At 40.1% G+C, this 22,351-nt stretch overlaps 1 protein-coding gene across 31 annotated transcripts in view; it reads right to left on the bottom strand.

Moving 5' to 3' along the window:
• Positions 1-22,351, bottom strand: part of ptprdb (protein tyrosine phosphatase receptor type Db) — a 227,028-nt gene that overhangs the window by 36,468 nt on the left and 168,209 nt on the right. For 9 of the 31 annotated variants that reach the window (XM_023956020.2, XM_023956040.2, XM_023956048.2 and 6 more), the window contains 14 exons: positions 18,288-18,476; positions 16,470-16,478; positions 14,156-14,173; positions 12,475-12,585; positions 11,049-11,060; positions 9,533-9,802; positions 6,458-6,567; positions 5,874-6,071; positions 5,633-5,758; positions 5,417-5,564; positions 5,151-5,299; positions 4,914-5,058; positions 1,847-2,149; positions 651-844 (listed from right to left, as the gene is read on the bottom strand). In XM_023956020.2, coding sequence (XP_023811788.1) covers positions 651-844; positions 1,847-2,149; positions 4,914-5,058; positions 5,151-5,299; positions 5,417-5,564; positions 5,633-5,758; positions 5,874-6,071; positions 6,458-6,567; positions 9,533-9,802; positions 11,049-11,060; positions 12,475-12,585; positions 14,156-14,173; positions 16,470-16,478; positions 18,288-18,476 — 1,982 coding nt within the window. The remainder of the gene's footprint in view (positions 1-650; positions 845-1,846; positions 2,150-4,913; positions 5,059-5,150; positions 5,300-5,416; positions 5,565-5,632; positions 5,759-5,873; positions 6,072-6,457; positions 6,568-9,532; positions 9,803-11,048; positions 11,061-12,474; positions 12,586-14,155; positions 14,174-16,469; positions 16,479-18,287; positions 18,477-22,351) is intronic. The other 22 variants (XM_023956056.2, XM_023956068.2, XM_078945301.1 and 19 more) reach the window with 9 other exon arrangements.

The following is a 22,351-nucleotide window of genomic DNA, read 5'->3' as shown; positions in this document are numbered from 1 at the left end:
AAAGCCAAAGAGTCAGAATGGAAGAAATAAAGAGCCTTATTGCGTGGTTACAGAGCCTCAGTTTGTAGGCCGCTGGTATAAGCTAAAAGCTGTGTCATCATTGTTATTCCCTTATTAGCAAATTAAAAAAAAAGATTAAAAAAAAGGTTTTCATTTTTGTTGTTTTGGAAAACAGAAATCATATATCAAACCAAACCAAACTCTTTTATCTCTTGTTAAAGGTACTAATATAGACACAGAATTAAATATCACGTCAATACAGTGAATGTGAAAGATTCTGGATCAATAAAGTCATTTTTCTTGTTATATTTTTTTCTTTTTACTAAGTTTACTTGCTTTCATTTCTTTAATACGTATATTTCACATTATTATTTTTCATAAAGGTTCAAAATTATGCTACCCTAAATAGTTTTATTACAAATTTAACATGCAAATGTCCTTTGTAATTTACTAAAATTCAGCAAAAAGTTTACAAAAATAAATTGCAAAACATAAATTGCAAATATTGGGTGAAAACTAATTTACTAATTTATTTTTTAATTAATGTTTAAGTACAATGAAAAAAAAGATAAATTATTGCACTTTGAATTATTACGTTTTTTATGAATTAAATTAAATTAAATTAAATTAAATTAATCTTTTGGTGTTACCTGTGAGTCATCAATGAGGATGTCCTTGATGGAGGGCTGGCCCTGTGGTTCCCCATAGTTCATTCTCACGTAGTGCACCTGGTAGCCTCGGATTTGGCCGTGCTGCCGTTCAGGAGCTGGCGCCCGCCATTTCACCCTAATGGCCGAGGCGTTCACAGTCTCTGCCTCAACCCCACGGGGAGGACCACTTGGAACTAAAAATGCATTTTGGGATAGAAGTCAAGGGGCGCGGACGATGGGTAGTAAAAAACTTTCAAGTGAAGGCTTCTACTTTAGTAAAGGTTTTTTCCAATCAAAAATATGCGGGCGACAAAAAAATAGAAAACGCCCAGAGGATGAATAAAATGTAAAAAGAAAAAAAGAAAAAAAGCAATCCTCTAAAAAAGGACAATTTCTCTGATGCCTGGGAAAAGTCAAAATAGTTACTAGGGAGAGGGCTTATGGTTAAACTGTGGAGTTAAGATGGGACACGTAGGGAATGATAAGGATGGCATAAAAAAACACAAAAGACGTGTTGCAGAAAAAAGGGTGGCAGGCAGTCAAAGAGAAACTATCTTTATCAGAAAGACCCGCTCTCACTCTGCCAAGAACTACACCTCTCCAAAAAAGCACAGAAAAGAATACAGATGGAAATAAAACCTTGGGCAACCTCTGGGTTATTGCTTGATTCCCACAAAAACATTTCAAAGATCAACATAGTCATAAAAGCCTCCATGTGAGACAATAAAAAAGGAGACAGACGTGCAAGAAACAAAATGGCTGCAGGTAGCTTTTAAATTATCCAAACAAAGTGGTACATTTCCAAATATTTGCAGAGGAATTGGAGAGGATTTAGGTGATGAGTGATTAGTGGAGAAAGGCAAGAAGGGAGGGCTGAGGTAAAGCTTCCTCTCTGCCATTAGAAAGAAATATTGTCATCCAAACAGAAGAAAATGCAAACAACTGCGTTCGCAAAAGGAGGAGATTTTTTTAGAGAGGGAAAATTGATCATTAAAAGGGGGATAAAATCGGTTTCCTTAGAGAAAAGAAGCTGACAGGAAAAAGCAGGGGATGTCTGGAAGTTGAAAGATGTTGCTGGTTAGGGAGGGAAAAAAAGGGCGATGCACCAAAACCCCTTTACTGATGGAAAAAGCCCTTTTGGTTGCGCGGTTAGTGAGGCACGTTGACTTTTTTGGGTTTTATTTCTTTGAACATACCATCTTCCTCGGTGCGGATAAGCAGCTGTAAACTTTCCGGTCCTTCTCCAGCCTCCGTGCTTGCTCGGACTGTTATGCCGTACTCAGTCCATTTCTCAAGGTTTTCCAGGAGGTACGGGGAGCTCTCCGGGGGGATTCCATCAATTCTTTTGGATGTTTTGTTCCCTTCCATTGTGGTGTACTGGATGGAGTATCCCGTTATGATGCCATTCCGAAACTCCAGGGGAGGTGGAGCCCAACTTACCAGGATGCTGGTAGAGCTGGGGCTGGTGCAGGAGATGTCCTGGGGAGGTGCTGAGGGAGCTGGTTCGGCCCGATTAAAGGATGCACAATGGGGTTTGTTTGGGTAAATGTCATGTGGTTGTGTGTGCCAGTGGTTGGGTGAGATGTGTTACGAAATATGGAAGGGGATTGACAATGAGCAGATGAGAAATGGGGAACAAAAGACAAAAAACATAAAATGAAAACGAAACACTGGAAAACAAAAGTGCTCCCAAAAAAAGAAAAAAATGACCCTGCAGGTAGAAAGCAGGTTGATCGAAACAAAGATACTTGAGGGATGGGTGTCACATTCATCCAGTCGAAGTGTTTGATAAATGGAAGTGTGAAGAAATGCAACACAAGGAGACTGACTATACCATATGCTTTAGTCACATGCACCCCTATGGGTTCTGCGGATTTATGGTTTACCCAGGCTGTGGAGGGCCGTCTTAAGGGAGCACAGGTATATCTAATGTGATGCTCACACCGGGCTCAGAAACGCGCATTCCAGTGACCACTTTCAATGAAATTCGATCATTAAACACAAATTAATAATTGCAGTTTGCGCGCAGCCATAATTATTTTACAGCAAGTCATTCATATAACGGAATAGAGCTGTGACAGAGAAAGCCTGGAGACTGATTTGTGAGATTTGCACCACATTGACATTTTTCACCAAGCCTCTTCTAACTGAGTATGTGCGCTAGTATTGAGCAGCAACAGCCCGTTTGCCAAAAGCATGATCAAAAACCCCACACATGCCTGGTGTGTACATAGCATTCCATTTCCCTTTAGGTTAGTGCAGCCACCTCAAGGGACGTCACAAAAATGGAACGCACGTTTGTCGTGCATGTGGTGAATGCATCGTGAAGTATTTTTAAGGGCAATGTAAGTTATACGCACTTCTGTCGTCCGAGTGATGCTATCATACGGTGCCCTTATGCGGCACACTAGTTGTTAGTAGGGTGCATGCATAGACGGGCTCCTTCCTGACTGCGCGCAAATTCTGCATGCGCAGGGTGTGCAGTGGACACCCAAGTGTCTGTAGGATGTCCACACAAACTACCCATTGTTTGATTTCGTTCGCAGGGTTTAAAATGATGTAAAATTTATACGATTGCCTGCGTCTCACCGACTTCCCCTGATCTATGTGTTGCATAAGTGTTTGCTACAACCTGCAACATGCCTATAGAAAAACAAATGTGCATTAACATTTTCCCTGTACGAACTAGGATCTTAAAAGTCTGTCCAGGCCACCTGCTTTGCCCATTTTTCACCCGCAGACAGCCGGTATCCACCTGTATCCACCCCGTAAGGGCAGTTGTGACTAAGGCATTAGACACAAAGAGCACCCATCCATGACTTACTTGTCTTTACAGCCTTACTGAATCCTCTCTGATCCGTGCGGGACTTCTCGTGTCTATCTGTAAGCTTCTGACCTCTTACCTTATCCTCTGGATCTCTGACAGACCTCAGATCGGTAACCAACAACATAAACACAACCGCTGACAACAAATCTGAGACTTAACACCAAGCAGCCACAGCTGATGGGGTAAGTTGTACACTATCCTATCAGAGCTTTGATGCAGTTTGTCTTTTCCATTTAACTTCAAATCTTTTAGCATCATATGCATGATGGTGTGTAGGACTGAACTGGAATAAACTGACTTAAACTGGATTACTTCTTCTTTTTAGTCTGTATAGTAAATTAGTAGTACATAGAAAACCTTGGTAGCATTCAACTCGACTGAACTACAGTAGAATAGACCAATCTTTAGGGTATTCTTATGTTATAGACATAATTTTTAATACACTTGACTTTTTTCGTTCCATATGAAATGGTTTAAGATGGCTTTCAGTGTACTTGTAAATCAAATGTTTTAGAATATGTCAGAGGAAACAAGACTACAATGGAAGTGACTTTGGTGGTGGCTGATTGGTGCAAATAAAAAAGACCAAACTGTAGACACAGTTATAATGGTTCATTCATTTGTTGGGATGAAAACAGGTTTGCCCATTTTGCATTGTCAATTTTGCATTTACTGCATTTTACTATAAACATCTGTGAAACAAATTTTTAAATTAATAATAAATAAGTTCAACTCAGGGTGAATTTTAGACCAGGATAATTCAGTGGACCGGGTTCAATTTAGGAGGCAAGCTAAAGAATTTTACAATGGCTTACTTTTACAGAACAATTTTGAGATGGGATCTAACCAAAAAAAAAACATGTTCCAGGGTTTTTCTCACTGGGACATACGCAGAAGGAAGGAGAAAAGCCAAGAACTTAGAGATAGTTCATAGTCTTTTGAGGATTTGTTAATACATTCCTGCACCTCCTGACTACTCTGTCTGCACAAGATAGTTTACAACCTTTTTTCGATTTCCTGTGGTCATTATCTTTTCTGCTTTAGATGCATAACACTTCCATCACTTCTTCCTTTATTTCTTTTCTTCTCTTTGTTCTAAAAAACAAAAAGAGGTCTGTGCTCACAGTTTTAGGTAACCCTCAAACAAAACTGTGACTGGCGTTGCCAGGCAGACCCAGTCTTGCTTGTTAGACCACAAAGGGATGACATAAGAAGTTAAAAAAATTTTTTGAAGTCTAACGGCCCCTCGAAAAGTCAGCAGTAGAGATTACACCTTTTGGACAAACTATTTGAGATGAAGTTCTGACATAAATCAGAATTTCTTTAGCTTTGAGTTGCCCACATTCTCGACAACTGGAACTTTTTGTTTTCCTCTTTTAAACAAGCATGTGCACATACAAACTCTCACACTTTGTAGAGTGGTTTCATGGACGTACGTGTTTGTGGAGTGCCAATGGACACTTCATTGGTGTACGCTCCTATTCCATTTTTGCTCTTAGCTGCCAGCTGGAAGGTGTACGTGGAGAAAGGCTTCAGATTCTTCAACAGGTAGGATGTCGTAGGCTCAAAAGTGACTTTCTTCTAAAAATACCATCAAAAACAAGCATTTAGATCATCTTTCAGTCATTTTGATACCAATAGAGTAGTCAGTCTGTCTTTTGTTCCATCCTTACCTCTTCCGAGTCGTTCACCCTTCGGTAAACCAGCTCATAGCCTGTAATCTGGCTCTCTGGGCCACCCTGGGTTGAAGGGGCTACCCAGGACAGTAGGATACTGGTTTCAGACTTGGCTTCACCCTTAAATTCTGAAGGCTGGGACGGTACTAAAAAGAAAACAAAAGCAAGGACTCTTTAAATTAAATAAATATACATACCGTAATCCTTATGTTCTTTCCTTTATATGAATCAGTGCATGCAGCCTATCTGCATTTATGCATCACCTCCAGTCTTGGCAATAATCTGCAGGTCTTGGGACAGAGGTCCATCTCCCACAGAAGTGAACGCCAGGACTCTGATGTAGTACGTCTTGTTGGGAGTTAAATCCTGGATGGTGATGAAGCTGGTGCTGCGTACCATCTGCTTGTCCCACTGCATGGCACACTTTGGCATCAGCAGCAGAAATGAGCAATCATGAAACGGAGGGTGGGGACACTCACCTGGTTGACTGGAAGCATGTTGTCAGAGGTGTAGTAGACTCTGTATCCCACCACCTGACCATTGGGCTCCTCCGGCTCATCCCAGTGTATCATTGCTGTTGTGGCACTTAGCATCCGGCCGATGACCTGCAGGGGTCAATGGAAAACAAACAGCCTGAGCGCAACACAGCTTAAAAAACATTTGTAAAAAATTAAACTCGATTAGATAAAAAGCACTTTTTGCCAACTGAAACTCTCTGACCTGCCGAGGAGGCGACGAGGGCGCCTGCTCAGCTGTGCGAGCCTCCACAACTTCGCTGGGGGGTCCTTGGCCGATGGTGTTGAAAGCTGCCACCCGAAAGTCATAGTGAGAATAAGGGCTGAGGCCGCCCACGCTGTAGCGAGTTGTAGCGATGCCATCAATCTCCTTGAAGGGGTCCTCTGAGCCTTTGCCGCGATACTGGAGGGAATGAGAGATGATGAGGGGAAAAACAGAGGAAGGATTCGATAGTCGTAGATCGGCGTGAAAAACAGCTTTTTATTTACTACCGCATGTCAAATGTGGGAGCCCTGCTTTATATAAGTGAAGTTTTCAGCCAGTACCACTTAAACCGTTTATGACTCATTCCTGTATTTCAGTTCAGTGCTCCTCATAGACACAGACAGCTGTTAATTTACAAGATGTTTCCTTTTATAGTGACGGAGGGCGGTACATTGGCGAGAGATGTGGAGCTCCTTTTCCTTTACAACCCTACTTAGTGATAAGAGTTTATGCAGATATAAAGTTGAGCTACCAGACGCTCCACTTCAGAATCATAGCAGATTATGTGTGTGTCTGTAACACACCTGTATCACATAATAGGAGACAGGTTCTGGGTTTCCTGAATCCCAGGTGAGGGTGATGCTTGTTGCAGTTCTTTCTGTCACCATAGGCATGCCCGGAGCCTTCGGCAGAGCTTCAAGGAACAAAAAGAAAACAAAATCTTAATCCCAAATGCATTTTTATGGTGTGAAAGATCTATAGAGGGGCAACAGCTTCCGCTGTAGTTTAAAGCCTAGCCATCCACACTTGACTTACATATCCCCTCAAACTTTGTTTTATTACACTTTTACTAACATCGACAAATCCCAAACTTTTCAAAGAAATTAACTATGTATGAAATTAATCAACTAGATAAATTTTATATTCAGTAAAACAATAAAAAATGGGCTGTCGCAGGATTCCTGGTGTACTTCAAAAAAGTTTATAAACTGTATTATTAAATAAAATTATTTATCAGATAATCATTATTTAAAATTTTCATATTTACTTTCTTGAATTCACAGACTTATTATGAAAAGCAGATTTTAAATTGAATCAGACTAGATGAATATGTGAGATTACAACACGCTAAAAAGTTATTTTTTCATTTTTCCTTCAACAGCTTGTTGGATTGGACCCATGTGTTGGTAATTGTCATCTCAACAGCACCACAACGCTCAGTGTGTCAACAGCAGAAACAAAATAATTTTGAGAGACTGATCTCAGGCCAGTCGAGAAAAATATGGCACATTAGCTGCTACAGCCACGATTAAGAACCTGATGCTAAATGCTCACACCTTTCTGAAGTTCAGAAGAAAGAAAAACTGTCAGTGGAGCGGGGCATTCAGTTTAGTGGAAAGACACATTTGCAGTGACTTAAGATGTCAATTAAGTGACGTACTTTAGAGCACAAAATTGTGATTGGCCAATGGTAAAAAAAAAAGATTTTTTTTTTAAAATTTGTTCTTGGTTATTTAAAAAATACCCTTTAAAATGTGTTGTTAAAGGGATCCTTTTAAAAAATAAAAACGTTGCTAAGACCTACCACTTCCCTATAACACCTCAATGAAATCCTCTGTTTATATGTTAAAAAAAGGTGTACAAAAATCTTTTTGGATGTGTGAAATGGTCCTGAATGGAAATATACAAAACGTTTTCATATGCCAAAAAAATTGAACAACCTAGTAATTAGGTACTAATTGTATGGAACAGAAGATCCAGATCAACACATGGAGGCTGACTATTGGATAGACCTGTTGCAAGACTTCCTATAAGCCTTCCAAACTGTTCACATATTGGTGGAACTTTTAAACTTCCTGTTCCTGTCTAACCCTTTACAGGGCCGTTCTTTGTAACCATGGCAACGCAGACAGTTGTAGGATTAGCTTTTCCAATGTGGAAACCAAAAGTCTGCAAAAACTTCAACATGCAGCTGCCTTACATATGCAAACCTACCAATTATGGCACCTTAATTTTTCCAGTTTTTGGATGTCCAAAGAATTTAAAGAAGTGAAAAATGATGGTTGTGGAGTTGAGGTTATGAAAGAAACATTTCTACAATTTCAACCACATTTCAGTGTCTGCATATACATGAAAAAAAAAAAATACAGATTGATGAACTAAAGATTTAAAACTGTTGATAGCATCTAATACAGTTCAGAGTAACTATTGTGAAATAAATGAGGACTATTACAAATAAAGGTAAGGAATATTTTTTTATTCCAAAACTGAAAGTCTTGTTTTTATCTCATCTCAACAATTAAATTTTTTTGAAACTGTGGCCGTGTTTTAGAAATAAAAAAACAAAAAACATTTTCTCTTACAATATTGTCATGAAAGGTTAGTGGAGAACCCAAAATGCAGGAGACCAGGATTGGTGACAGGAAATAAAACATTTAATAAACAAACTGAAACATCACAAACTATGGGGAGAAACAAAACTGTGACACAACAGAGCAGATGAGCTGACAAGGATGAACAGAAACTAAGACACTTAAATAGGCTGAGGGTAATTCACTGAAGTGAAGACAGCTGTGGATCATGAACCTGAAACTGGAATGACCGACAAAAAGAAAACCAAAAACATGGCCAAGAACAAAACCACAGAATCCTTTCAGTACCCCTCCCCAAAAGGGCAGATCCCAGATGCCCAAACAAACCCAGAGAAAGGGACCTGGAGGAACAGGAGAAGTAAAAACAAGTCCAGAACACAGTTTGGGTTCCTGCAGCCTAGCAGAGGTGAGGGGTGACATGGCAAACCCCTCCTCAGGAACAGGCATGAAGAGGAGCAGTCCCAATTACTCTCCCCAGGGACAGGAACCACGAAGGGGAGCGGCACTGGTGACCCTCCTCTGGACCAGGAGACACAGCCAAGGGGGAATAAATGGTGACCATCCTCAGAGACAGGGGACATAAGGTGGAGAGGCCCCGGTAACCCTCCACAGGAAACTTGATACTTGAAGGATGGTCCCGGCAATCCCCCTCAGGAACAGATTAGCCGGATGTGGATTGGCATGACTTGTGGCTGCGGGAAACCCCATTTGACATGGCGTGCACTGCAGTAGCAAAGAAAAAAAAAAAAACCCTGCTACTGCAGCAAAAAAATCTCCTGCTGGGTCCAAGGTGGTCAGGTCATTCTGTCATTAACTGGTGGTGGAGGACCCAAAACGCAGGAGACCAGGATTGGTGACAGGAAATAAAACATTTAATTAACAAACTGAAACATGAAAAAACTATGGGGAGAAACAAAACTGTGACACAACAGAGCAGATGAGCTGACAAGGATGAACAGAAACCAAGATACTTAAATAAACTGAGGGGAATTAACTGAAGTGAAGACAGCTGTAGATCATGAACCTGAAACTGGAGTGACTGACAAAAAAAACAAAAACATCAACAAGAACAAAACAGAAACAAAACCACAGAATCCTTATAAATATTTACCCTTGTTACTATAAAAAATGACACAAGGGTACATAAAAAAATTAGCTTTTGTCCACAAATCTCAAATTTGATCACTTATAAGTAATTAATTGAATTTTTGATCATTGTTTTGATGATTTTTCTATGAGAGAAGGGTTTGATTTTCCTTATCAAATCCTGTCCTCCTCAAAGCCCACCTTTTACAGTGATCTGTGCCATGGCTTCGATCACACCGAGTGTTGACATGGCAACGCAGGTATAATTGTTGGACTGCCGCACATCGGTCAGTTCCAGGACGTTGCGGCCGATGGGCATGTCATCCTCGGGTGTCAGGTCTTCTGCTCCCAGCATCCACTTCACATACGGCATGGGGGAGCCAACAGCCACGCAGGTGATGTTGATGTTACCTCCTGGCATGATTTCGCTGTCAGCAGGGGGGATGGAGAAGCGAGGGGGCACACGACGAACTAAAGCAGAAATGAAAGACAGGAAATACTATCAATTCTCAGTTGACCTTGAAGGATGAGAGGAAATATGTTTTACCGCTTTTAAATAAAATAGAAAGCATACAGAGTCACTCAGGTACATGCTGAGTCAAAATCATTAAAAGCTTTTCCAAATCTGTTGCAATAAACATTTAAAGACCCACTCCGATTTTTTTAAAGCTCTTTTAAAAGCAGCCTTTTAATTATGATAATGTCATTTTTAGCCAAAATACAAAAACCTGTCGTTTTCTAGGACATAGTTTCTGCAAAGTGGCAGTAGTTCTTTAGAAATTTGCCTCTGAGTTGTGGGCAAGACTGTTGGCACAAAGCAACCCCGCCCCTCTTCCCCACCTTGCTGTTGAAAGCTGGGAGCTTGTAGCTCACCCATCGTATTTTCCATGTCACAAATATAATTTTTTTTTAAACAACATTTTTTTGTCTGTTATTGATTTATGATTCAATTAGAGCACATGTGTCAAACTCAAGGCCCGCGGGCCAAATGTGGCCCGCCATGTCAATTTATGTGGCCTGCAAGAGCATAAAAGTTTTTAATTTCTTAAAATAAAAATAAAAGTTGGTGTGTGTTTATTCATATGAAGGGGGAATTGGACTTAAATATCGGATTGGGAAACTAGACATTAGGACTTAAACACTGTCCATATAAACTAACCTGACAGAATCAAATTTAAGAGGATTTATGCTAGAGTAACAAGCAAACATATGTTTTCTATGCAACTGTAATTGTCAAATTAAAAGGTCATAATAAATAAATAATGAGTTATTTAACATTAAGGAGTAGCTACGTTTATTTTTCATTACATTTAGTTACATGTGTAAGTTGTATCTGGCCCTTTGAGGACAACCACTATGCTGATGTGGCCCTCGGAGGAAATTAGTTGGACACCCCTGAATTAGAGAAATATTTAAAAATACATGAGAGTTTTAGCTTTTTTTTTTTTAAAATATGCCCTTCATGAAAAAAATGCTACAAGAACATGTTAAAAATAACAAAAACCTGATTTATATCAGAGTGTGTCTTTAGAGAACCATAACGACAAAATAAAAGTATGTAAAAGTTGGAGAAAACTGACAAAAGCACATGAGTGAGAATGCAAACAGCATTTTACAACAAAGTCATTTAATAAAGATGGCCAAACCTTAAGTATCTAATATAAAAGACACGGAAAGGACAGCCTCAAAAGAGCCACAAAGTGGTTTCTGTACCAACCTTCTCGCAGTTCTGCAGTGGCCAGCGGGACAAAGAACAGCAGGAGGGAAAGATGAAGACGAGAGAAGAAAAAAACACAGTTAATATCAGAGAAACGGGAGAGAAATAAAGTTTGGAAAAAGAAGCAAGGTAGCAAGAGACGGAGCGTGAGGCGAAGAGAGGAAAGAAAGTGGGAGAAGAGAAAGACCATAAACATAAATATCTAGTACGGTAAGTGGCTGATGTTGGAAGAGTTCAAGGCAGCTTCTACCGCCTGCAGACCCCAGTCTGCCTGTCAAACTCTCACTGAGCAGCAGAACCTATTCTACCGGCATCACAAGCGCTGTTAGTCGCACATCACTGACTCTCTGCTGTTTGTCTGTTCTTTATCACACACACTGTGCGCATGCTGGATGACATGGCTGCATGTGTGAAACCAAAAAAGAAGGGCAGACAACAGAGCAAAAGGCCTCGGGAATCAAAACGTCTCCAGGATTTGAATGTTTGCTGGGTCTGTGCGGGAATGTGTGAGCACGTTGAAAGAGCACAGAAGGACACAGCGCCCGTGGAGCCAGATGCCTGTCAGATTTGGGAAGAAACACAACTCTTATCTGGGCTATGACTCGTTTCTTCAATGGGGTCTAAAGGTTAAAAAGGCAAGGCCAGAAGTTTATTTGCTTGAGAGGAGAAGGAGGCCAATTGACCTTTTTAGAAGCACATTTTTCATTGCTTAAAAGCTAAAATAAAATAAATCAATACAAGTTTAATTGAATTATATCATACATAAAAAATAGCAATTACTAGTGGATAAACCATTGAGTGTATATGAGAATTGGACTGAGTGACCCCTCCCCCCTTGCGTTCCAAACAGGAAATACCCTCTGGCTCCAAGAAGCCAAAATCCCACAGACTTCTATTGAGAAATAAACAACTACTTAGTCATAATATTTTTCAGAATAAATATTCTTGCCCTGCTACCTTTTAAAAAAAAAGCCTAATTATTTGAATGATATTTTTTAGTGCTATTATGCAATTAATTTTGACCTGCTTTCAATTAATCTAATGAATCTATTTTTGTGACATTGTTTGATGGAAGGCCACGGCCCAACCACTTGAAAGTGAGCCGGGAAATATCTGTCAATCAAACACTTTGATCGCTCGATGTGAGACTACGTACTATTAGCGAGGCATCTGATTGGCCAGTTTGTAACTTGAATAACTTGCACTACAGAAAAATATGAACAAGTTAGAAAAAAAGGTAACAGATCAAGTATGGTTATTCCGACAAATAGAATGACTGTTTATTTTTTTAACAGACGTCCATGGGTTTTTGGTTTCTTGGAGTGAGCGGCTACTTCCTGTTTGGAACGCGAGGGTGGAGGGATCTTTTGGTCTAGTTCTCATCTACAGTCAAAGGCATGAACTCATGTTTTAGTCACAATTTTACCTCTGACGTAGAGATTCGCTGGGGTGGAATAGCGTGTCCCATCACTGTTGGTGGCGACACACTCATACTTCCCCTGGTCCGACTCCTCGCTCATCTCTATCTGGAGGGCGCCTGGATGGACGGAGTGACAGCGAGAAGAGGGGAGAAAGACAATAGAGAAGCATAGATAGAAAAAGAGAGGGGAAAAGAGCAATCACACAGAAGTGAAACACATCAGGCACAGTATGGCACCAACGCAACAACACTGTAATGGTCAAACCCCTCAGGAAAAAATGAGTCTAAAAGAGGTTTTTAAGTGAAAACAAGCAAAGCTCAGTGAGAACAGGAAGATTTAAAAAAAACAAACATATTTTTGCAGACAATCTGCCCAAAATGAAGGACAGCTTCATGATTTAGGAATGACAAAAACAAGAAAAAGGGATACAAAAGCCTGAAAAAAAAACCCAGAAGAAACTTCCTCCTAATATAAACCGAGCAGCCCAAACAAGGAGAAATCCACTCATCAATACAAACTTTTCCAAAAAAAGAAAAACTGCTGCAAGTTGAGATGTGGTTAGGTCAGTTCAGAGGGAAAAGAGGTGACAAAGATATTGCCATGGCAATAGGACAACCCCAACCCCTTGCAGATCCACCAGCGGGATCAGGAGTGTGATGTCATTTTAAAAACAGACCAACGAGGAGGTGAAGACATCGCTCCATCAAGGGCAACCACATATATTTAAAGAGAAAAAGGAAAAAAAAAAAAAAAAGGAACGACATACGCAAAGCCTTGGGAGGGGGCCGATGCTTTCTCGCTCCCTGAAAATAGAAAAACTGTCAAAAAAAAGTCAGCCAGAGAGGTTCTTTAGAGATGATGTGGTACGGCAAGAAAAAAGCGCCCAGAAAAACTTTATCAAAAAAGTGGTTGTTTGGGGCTTTTTGTTGGTAATGGAGGAGAAAAGAGAAAATGATGGCAAAAAACCAGAAAGAAACTCGTGATTCTGTGTTTGTAAGGGGGAGGTCAGTGTGTTTGTATGCGAGTGTGAGCATTCTAATTTTGTGTGTCGCAGTCTTCGCCATCTGGACTACTCAGGCAGAGCGAATAACAGCTGGGAGGGAAAACAAAACTGGGACATTTGGTTGGGCAAATACGGACAAGTTAGAAAGAGAGGCCGGGTCAAGCTTAGGTCAAGACCCTTCAAAAAAAAAAAAAAAAAAGAAAAAGAAAAGAAAAAAAAGGTAGATGTGAGGATATTTTATCCCTTCGCTAAAGCAAGAAATAATGAAACCAAGTACGCCATGCTTTACGTCTGAACCAAATTAGAGATGTAGACGGTTGAATGACTGAAAATGATGAGTAAAGAAAAAGCAAATCACATCATCACATGAAGACTTCTGTGTTACAGAGTGACAGCTGAGGCTGAGATGGGAAACACATGAAGATGAAGAAAGGCTGAGAGATGAGGAGAAAGGGAGGTGGTCATCATATCATATCATGAATTTCTTCCTCAACTCCAATTCCTCCTCTTGGGCCTAATGCAGATCTGAAGCAGTCGCAGGAGAATTACCAATATGGCAGAGTCTGAGAGCTCATATTGATGAACCCACCAGGAGCTGCTTTTCAGATCTGCGAGACAAGTAGGAAGCAGGGTTGAAAAGGAATCAGGCCACTGTGTCATGTCGGTCCTCCCAGCAGTCTTACCTCGTATGGGCGTGCCACCTGAGTGGGCAATGAATGCACGAGATTAGAGAAGGAGAAGAAGAAGAAAATGTTAGTACCTCTGAAGGAGTAGGGGGATAAGGGAGGAAAGGGACTAAGGGAACTAACTTATTGAGGAATAGAACCAAATTAGTGAGTAGGGACTCAAAATATAGATCCTCAGAGATTGAGAAGAGGAGGAGACATTAAAAGAATTCAGAAAGGGTTAATAGAGGCAGAATAAGCTCAAGAGGAAAAAGCAGATCTTAGATAGAGTGACAGACAGTGGCAGAGCTATAAGAAGATGGGTTATAGATTGGATTTTATTGACTTGCAGTAGGGCAGATGTGAGTCTAAGTCTAAGGCTGACTAGTGGATTTTAACTATCGTATATGTCCTGACCCGTAAACCGCTTGTGCTCTCTGCATAAACCAAACGCAGGTCTAATCCTGCTCATTGGATATAATAGAAATCTTTTTCATATCTGCTCTTAGGAGTAAGAAAAAAATCCACTCTCCAATACTGTCTGATGTTGAATAGATTTGTATTTTCTGTTGATATTGGGCTTTAAATCTCTCATATGAAAAGGTCGCGGCACACGTGACTCTTGGCCTTTTATTTACCTTGCCAGCACAGAACAAAAACTCGAAGGTCTAGAATTCATCATCAAGATTCACTCTTGCTGTCAATTCTCATTTTGGGTGGTTCCATCCCTCAAATAAGCAGCTGTTGTGTCTGTGTGAAATTTCCAGATGGTTTGTTACGTTTCTAAAAGCCCACCTGGTCAAATAACAATATAAAATTTCACATTTCCTGCCCGATTGAGTGTCAGATTGTCTGAGTGTAAAAGTTCTATCAATTAAGGGTTGTTTGAATGGGGACATACAGTAAGTGCTACTGTGTCGTCCATCCATTCACTTCCGCTGATTTGGGTTTGGATCTTGAGGATAGCAATTGGATGGATAGCAATTTAACCACCCAAAAAGACCATATAGAGAAACTGAATGCCTGCATCAGAGACATCAAGACCTGGATGACAATTATTTACCTCCTCCTGAACCCAGAAAAAACTGAGGTCATTATACTAGGTCCTAAAAACCTCAGAGATGCTCTGTCTGCTCAGAAAGTCTCCCTTGATGGCATAAGTGTAGCCCCCAATTCCACAGTTAGAAACCTTAGGGTAGGGTGCCCATACAAACTACGCTCTGATTGTCTAACATCCTAAATTCTAACGGTCAGGTTGCACGCAATGAGCCCTCAGGGAGTGTGTGCATATTCTTGAAGAGCCCTAATGGACCCCTGCACAGTACATGGGATTTGAGACGGTTGAAAAAATAATAAATCTGTATGACCCGCCTTCGTCTCACCTACTTTACCCTTATGTGTTATATACGTGTTAACATGACCTGTTGCTTGCAGCATTCCTACAGAAAATTATGCGTGAACAATTTTGCTCTACGGGCTCACGGCTTTGGTATTTTGTGAGGGCCACCTGCCCATTTTTTGCCTACAGACAGCCAGTATCTACCCGTATGGGCAGTTGTGACTAAGGCCTAACAGCTTGCTAACCAAAAAACCTTATACATAAGAGCACAAGTATTGAAAGAGTGGATTATTCTAAAGAAATGAAAAACTTCTGGACAACTCAGACCTAGTACATTGTATCTCTTCCAGCTATCCAGCCTTCTTGGTGCTGATTAGTTAAATGAGATGTGTCCAGATTCTGATGGACTGAAAACACCTGATCCAGGGAATCAGCAGCAAAAAAGCAAAGACAGCTGAACTACAAGCAAACTGGTAGATGTTGTATTTAATTAATTTTAAACCCGAAACACACCTATCTACCATCTGGTATCAATAGCTTTTTTGACAATAGTACCACAGAGTGGAGATAATTAGTGGGTGAATGAGTGAGGGAAAGAGATATCTAAACAAGTCAATGAGTGGAAAGTAAATAGGTGAGTGTTGGGAGCAAGTTACAATAGTCTGGGTTTGGGAAAGCTGCAGGTGCACGGATGAAGGTGAGGCCAGCTACGTCTAAGGTGATGAAGAAGTTGGTGCACATGTGCATGTGTGTCACTGTGTGAGCGTTGTCTTTCCTGTTGCCTGAACCCTAAGGCAACAGGTGAGTGCATTTATAAATATCCATGGTTCGTGTTGATTTGGAGTGTGACGGTTAGTAAAATGCGCACCATGCATTTTAATAACACTAACACATTTGTAAAGGTGAGCAGAAGCAGCAAGTGTAGCAACAGTAGTGAGCAGTAAATAGAAGAGTGGACAGTGAGGATGTAGGCCTCGAAACAGAAGCACTTACCAAAGGACTCTGTGGTTAAAAAGATACAAAGAGAAAAGAACAGCATAGACATGGCATTACAATGGGACCATTGGTGACACAGATGTGCTCAGCAGAAAGACTACGAAACATTTTATTGGAACTCCACAGAACTTTACTATAAAAAAAGTATTTAGTGGCAAACGAATCAGAAAGTCAATCATTTAAATCATAAAAATGAGCTAAACTAACATGACAAATATTTAGCTATTATATTGTAACATTGTTTTTTGTCAAATAGAAGTTTAAAAGGAAGGCTAATCATCTTGAAACAGCTAAAAAATATTAATGACAATAAAGCGGGGACAAAAGAATGCTTTTCCAGGAAATTAGGGTGATAAGGATAACTTGACTGAAATAATTTAAAGAGGATTTTAAGTCTCTAGAAGCAAAAGGGAGAACTCAAAGGGGAATAGATTTTATGACATATTGGGTTTGTTAGACGTTACTGTGGCAGATAGAGCTACTGTGCTAACTTTTTTTGCTGAGCCCTCTCTCAGAAAAAATCTGTGTCAATATGGCAAAAGCAAACTAAAAAAGGAAAACAAGAATAAACTTTTCATTCATTCATTCATTTTCTATTCCGTTTTATACCTTTTTTGGGGTCACGGGGCTGCCGGAGCCTATCCTGGCTACTTTGTCTCAAGAATAAACTTGAGACAAATTATTTAAAACTGCCATCATTCTCATAATATATCTCATATTGATGCAAGTTTCTTCCTTCACACATTGGACAAATTTACAATATTTCTTTTGCGCTCCTTTTGTTATAATGTTATAACAGAATAATAGAGGTTCCCAAATTGATTTTCTTTTATTTTATACATACAACATTTATAAAAAATAATTATAAAGAATTAGACTATGTATTTTGTGACGACAAAATTTCCAATTATCATCCAATTAGAACACAGTATGCGTTGGAGGCTTATTCCGATGGTTTATCAGGTTATGTAATTTTTAAAACATTTTAGTCAAATCCCTGAATCATCTCTGCTCCATAAAGATGCAGATTTTGTTCCGAATTAAAAGTTCTACTCATCTTAAAAGCAGCTATATGGAAATAATTTCATGAGGAGAACCTTTTTAGTTTTCTAAAGCTCAAACCGAAGGAAAAAAAAAAAAAGCTCAGTGAAAGCAGCAAATTAATTTTTTTATTTTTATTTGCTTTTACCATGTGATACAGCCTTTTCGAATTAAGGGTTATAATTTCCTCAAATAACGCTAAAAATTTTAAGAATTTTTTATTAAAGATAATCGAGATCCTGGGAGAAAATTATGTGCGCATAACAAAGAATAATCCCAGTGTATGGTCACAGCATTAAGAAGTAGACACTTCCTGATGTACATGCCACCATCACCTGTATTTCGTGTAAGTAAACTTTGATATAATAACTTGAACCTTCACTACAGACATGTAATGCATGTCAGAAATATCTCAAACGAGTGTGGATAGTAATAAAATTGATAGTGATGGTGATTTGTATAGGAAGTCATCAGTTTGGAGGACAGTTGGGAGTCTGTTTCAAAAGGTTTGGTAAAGTATAGAAGGGTTGGGAATCATACACAGCCAACTCGTATCACAGCAGCAGCAGCAGACAAAGTCAGCTAAAATATCACAGCTGGCTACTACGCAGGAGGGTGAATCAGCGGCGAGGAAACAAGGGTTGAAGATCAGCAGAATCAAAATCATAGTTTGCAGCAGCAGCAAGTTCGAAATGGGAATCAAAAACGGAGTCAGGAAGAAGAAGCTGGAATTAGGGAATAAAAAAATAAAAAAATGGTCAAAGTTTTGTTTACCTGAGCGGAGTTGCTTGATTCGTCCATTGTTACTAGATGTGTTCACTGGCAGGAAATCTTTGAACCAAGAAATTTCCGGGTCAGGGTTGCCACTTGCAGCACAGAGCATGGTGGCAGTCCGAGAACGCTCAACCACCTTGAGTTGGGGGCCCATGTCAATGGTGGGAAACCCTGCGGGAAGCTGGTCCTCTAAATACATGCAAAACAAAGCAAACATCATCAACAGCCACCCATCAGTCAATGACACAATTTCCAACCAGTGACAAAACAAATAATTGAATCTCTTCTCAATGCCACCTGTCAGGGAGTGAGATATTTTAGAAAACAAACAAAAATGTGTCCCTAAATTCATTAGAGGGTGGAATAACCAACTCATGCGAGAACTAAGTAGAGTTTGACAAAGTTCTACATATTATGGCTAGAGTAGATCTAAGGATCTCCACATATGCAGATCTTTTGGAACATTTTGGTGGCATGGAATGTGGAGCAAGGATCACTGATACATGTAGGTAAGATAGGCTGACACTTGAGGTCTAGTATAAAAAACTACAGAAGCTCCAGTTGCTGAAGAGTTTCAGGTCTGATCTGACAGAAATATGTCAGAACCCAAAGTTGTTTTGAATTAGGGGTGTTTGAGTACCTCCAGTGACTTTTGTCCATACGTATAAGAACCAATGACTAAAACTTGACTGTTGACCGAAAGGAGGGCATTGTCTGATTTACTAAATCACATTTTTTGCACCACAAAGATGGCTAGGACTAGGAGTAAAAAAGTGATCCAAGGACACACAATGTGAAGAAGGCACAGTGCGGAATGTATTTTGGACGAGTGTGTTCTGTGACAGCAGGGGATTCTTACAGCAACACAACACTTTCTGAAAGCGGATCAGAAATCATTAGAGGAGCTGCTTGGTGTCCAAGTTCAAAACATCCAATTTGGTTGAGCAATTGTAGGAAGTTGAGCTTTTCTCATAATTTCTATAAGAACGATCTACTCTGCCTCCAGGTACTTCCTGGGCTTCTCTTATGTTACTCAGTAATCAAGCCATCATTCTAAACCAATCGTTAAATCGCCTGCCTTTCTTTCCAGCCAATTGCCTTCATATTTTGGCTTAAAATTCATGGATATCATCTATCTCTGCATTCCAAATGGTTTTGCCAGCCATCACATTCTCCACTGGGAGCGGTGTTTATGCATGGTCTGGTCCTTGACCACAATCAGCAACTAGGCTCTGGGGTTTACTCATCTATAGTCACCAGCCCAGAGCCTCACCTCAAGATTTATGGACTTGTCTTATGCACCTCGTTCTGTATCACACATATATCTTTACTCATTTTCCTAATACCTCTTTTGAAATACAGGCCAAACCAATTCCGAACCTTTATGGGAGTGCCTCACCTCAATAGTTAAGGCTTATAGACAGCCCACAATCTCCACAGAACAGGGCTGATGCGATATGCCGTTGATTGAGTACTGTCACTCAAAATACTTTGTGCCGTGGCACAATCACTTTGTACGCCACTACATATGGTAGCACTGGTATTTTATGAGACATGTAGTGACTTACCAACATCATCTATAGTCATATTAATGATTTATTTAAGTGTATTAGATACTCAACTTTTGCTCCAGATCAGATGAATCTTAGTTTTTATGTTTGTGTTTAGTTGTAGTCCAAATAGGCTTATAAGTCACTCGTCATACTTTCTGGAACGTTTGAGATTATGATAAGTTTTGGGATCACTGCACCACTGTACCAATCTGAAGACCCAGTTATGGTGCTATTGCACATCTGGAAGCACCATAAGAGTTCCCTGATTGAGCATTCAACAAAACAAATCACAACAATAAAACAAACTAACATTTTAGGTCAAATGTACTCAGGCTCATAACAAATGGTGTGCTTTGAGAAGGCCCTTACAAGACTCAAATGATCTGTTGCTAACAGCTTAAAGGAAGACATCACCGCTCACCCTAAGAAGTCCAACTAAAAAACATATCTAGAATAGTACTGCTACGTTCACACCGGGTTTGGAATTACGCATATGAGCAACTGCTTTCAATGAAAAGTTTAAGTAAATGCGCTTATAAGTGGGTCTCGATCTTCAACATTCAAAACTCTCATATTCACGCATTGCTACACAAGATTTTAAGTCAGTTTTTGGGCTCTATATATTTAATATATGCGGCCATTGAACGTACGCTGAAAGTTGAACCAGTTGAACTTTGACCAATCAGGGACCTGAATTTGGTAGTGACGTATTGGCAGTGTTCATTTCAAAATACTGCCAATACCGTAATGTCACGCCTGATAAAAGATCAGACTTTTGAGGGATCCCATAAGAAGGTCCTAAAAAAAAGATGCCATCCCAAGACAGTCAGTCATTGCTGTTTGAACAGAATTAAAGAGAAAATTAAAGCATATTCTTTCAGGGAATTTAACGTGACTCAGCACACTTTTACAAGCCTCATCCAGTCCAAGAAATTGTCCCTGGAGTTCACCTGTTGTATAAAATCAAACAGGCAAGTTCAATAAAGTCCTGCCCACTGGGAGCTGTAGCCTTGTGGGACGGTAACTTAAATGCTAATTTTTTTGACATCAGTGGCAATTAACTCAAACATAGAAAACCATTTCGCTGTGACATGGAAAATCAAAGGCATTGGTCTAACTTTATTCACTTTAAGAGGGAGGTTTAGGAGAGAAAGAGGGAATAGTGCTTGGAGCATTTAGAGGATCAAAGAGAATGGAACAAAAAGGAGAAAAAACTGTATCTAGACTTGTAATCAAATAGGTATGGAGCAGATTAGTTTTACATTTTGTCCTAAATTTTAAACGAGCAATGGGAAATTCAAGAGTCTGCAATCATCATAGGAAATTGGATAGAGAATTAAAGTTTGAAAAGAAGTCAGATAAGTAAGAAATGGATGTTTGAATGATGGGGTATTCATGTAAAAGGCAGTCTTCCCTGAGTTTTTTTGTTGGTCAGAGCTAAAATCCACTGTGACTTTCTCCATCTATACCACACAGAGCCTCATTAACAGGAAATCCTAGCGCCTAACCTCACTGAGGAGATGCTAATTCTGGTAGGTATCATCGAACCGTAGCCAATGGGTCGTGAGACGCCGGCATCGAGTGCATGCGTGGCCTTTTAACAGCTCCGGTTTCAATCAATCACATCGCCTGACAAATGGAAACGCAAGCATAATAAACTAAACTGAACACGACGGAGAAGTGTTTCTGGGAGTGAGTGAGTCCGCATTAAAGCGCGTACGGTTAAAGAGGGTAGAGACTTAAAAAAAGAAAGAAAGACGAGCAGAAGACATCACTAAAAGACAAAGAAAGAGTGACAGAAAGGAGAACCAAAGAGAACAAGCAGGAGAAATAGACAGAGAGGGTGAAAGAGCGCAAGGGAATTGTACAGCATAGCAATCCTGATTCTCTCTGCTTTCATTATGCAAACACTTACTTCAAAGCCAGCCCCTTGTAGGCAAGAATAATGCATTCTATTTCATCTACCTGGGGTGGGACACTGCAGCGAACAGAGTGCACAGTTTGAAAGCAGCTCCCAGATGTCGTGCATTTCTCTCCGTCACTCTTCTACAGCCACTCGAATGGGCATGAATGTGCTAACTGACTGTAAAAAAAGTCATGTAATTGCAAACAGGTAACATCTTCAAAAATGCCCATAAAAAGACGCGCAAAGTAGTTCTTGAGTTGCAACGAAAAGAAAGAACAACTGTTTAAGGCTCCAAGCTACAAACGCATATTGGTTTTCTCACTGTGCTGCCGAATGCAAGGAGTTAAAGACCTCCTGAGGTCAAAGCAGATGTGCAATCCTACACTTTGGAGCCGACACAGATCTCCACACACCACACTGTTTCATTTGGATGTGCTCCCAACTCACTGTTTCCACTGTGAGCAATCCAGATCCTTTCCAAGCTCTCAGAGAGGCCCGCTCTCACAATAATGAGGACTGCTGTGAGAACGCTGTCATTTTACAGAATGCTCCAAATGTAATCTACACACGTCGCCACGGGTTTCATCATCTGCCTGAAAGACTGC

Source organism: Oryzias latipes, chromosome 1 (assembly GCF_053564925.1).
Source record: "Oryzias latipes strain Hd-rR chromosome 1, Olatipes_Hd-rR_3.1".
NCBI classification, from domain to species: domain Eukaryota; kingdom Metazoa; phylum Chordata; class Actinopteri; order Beloniformes; family Adrianichthyidae; genus Oryzias; species Oryzias latipes.
Note: the sequence above shows the minus strand (reverse complement) of the source record. Positions and strands in the feature narration are given on the sequence as shown.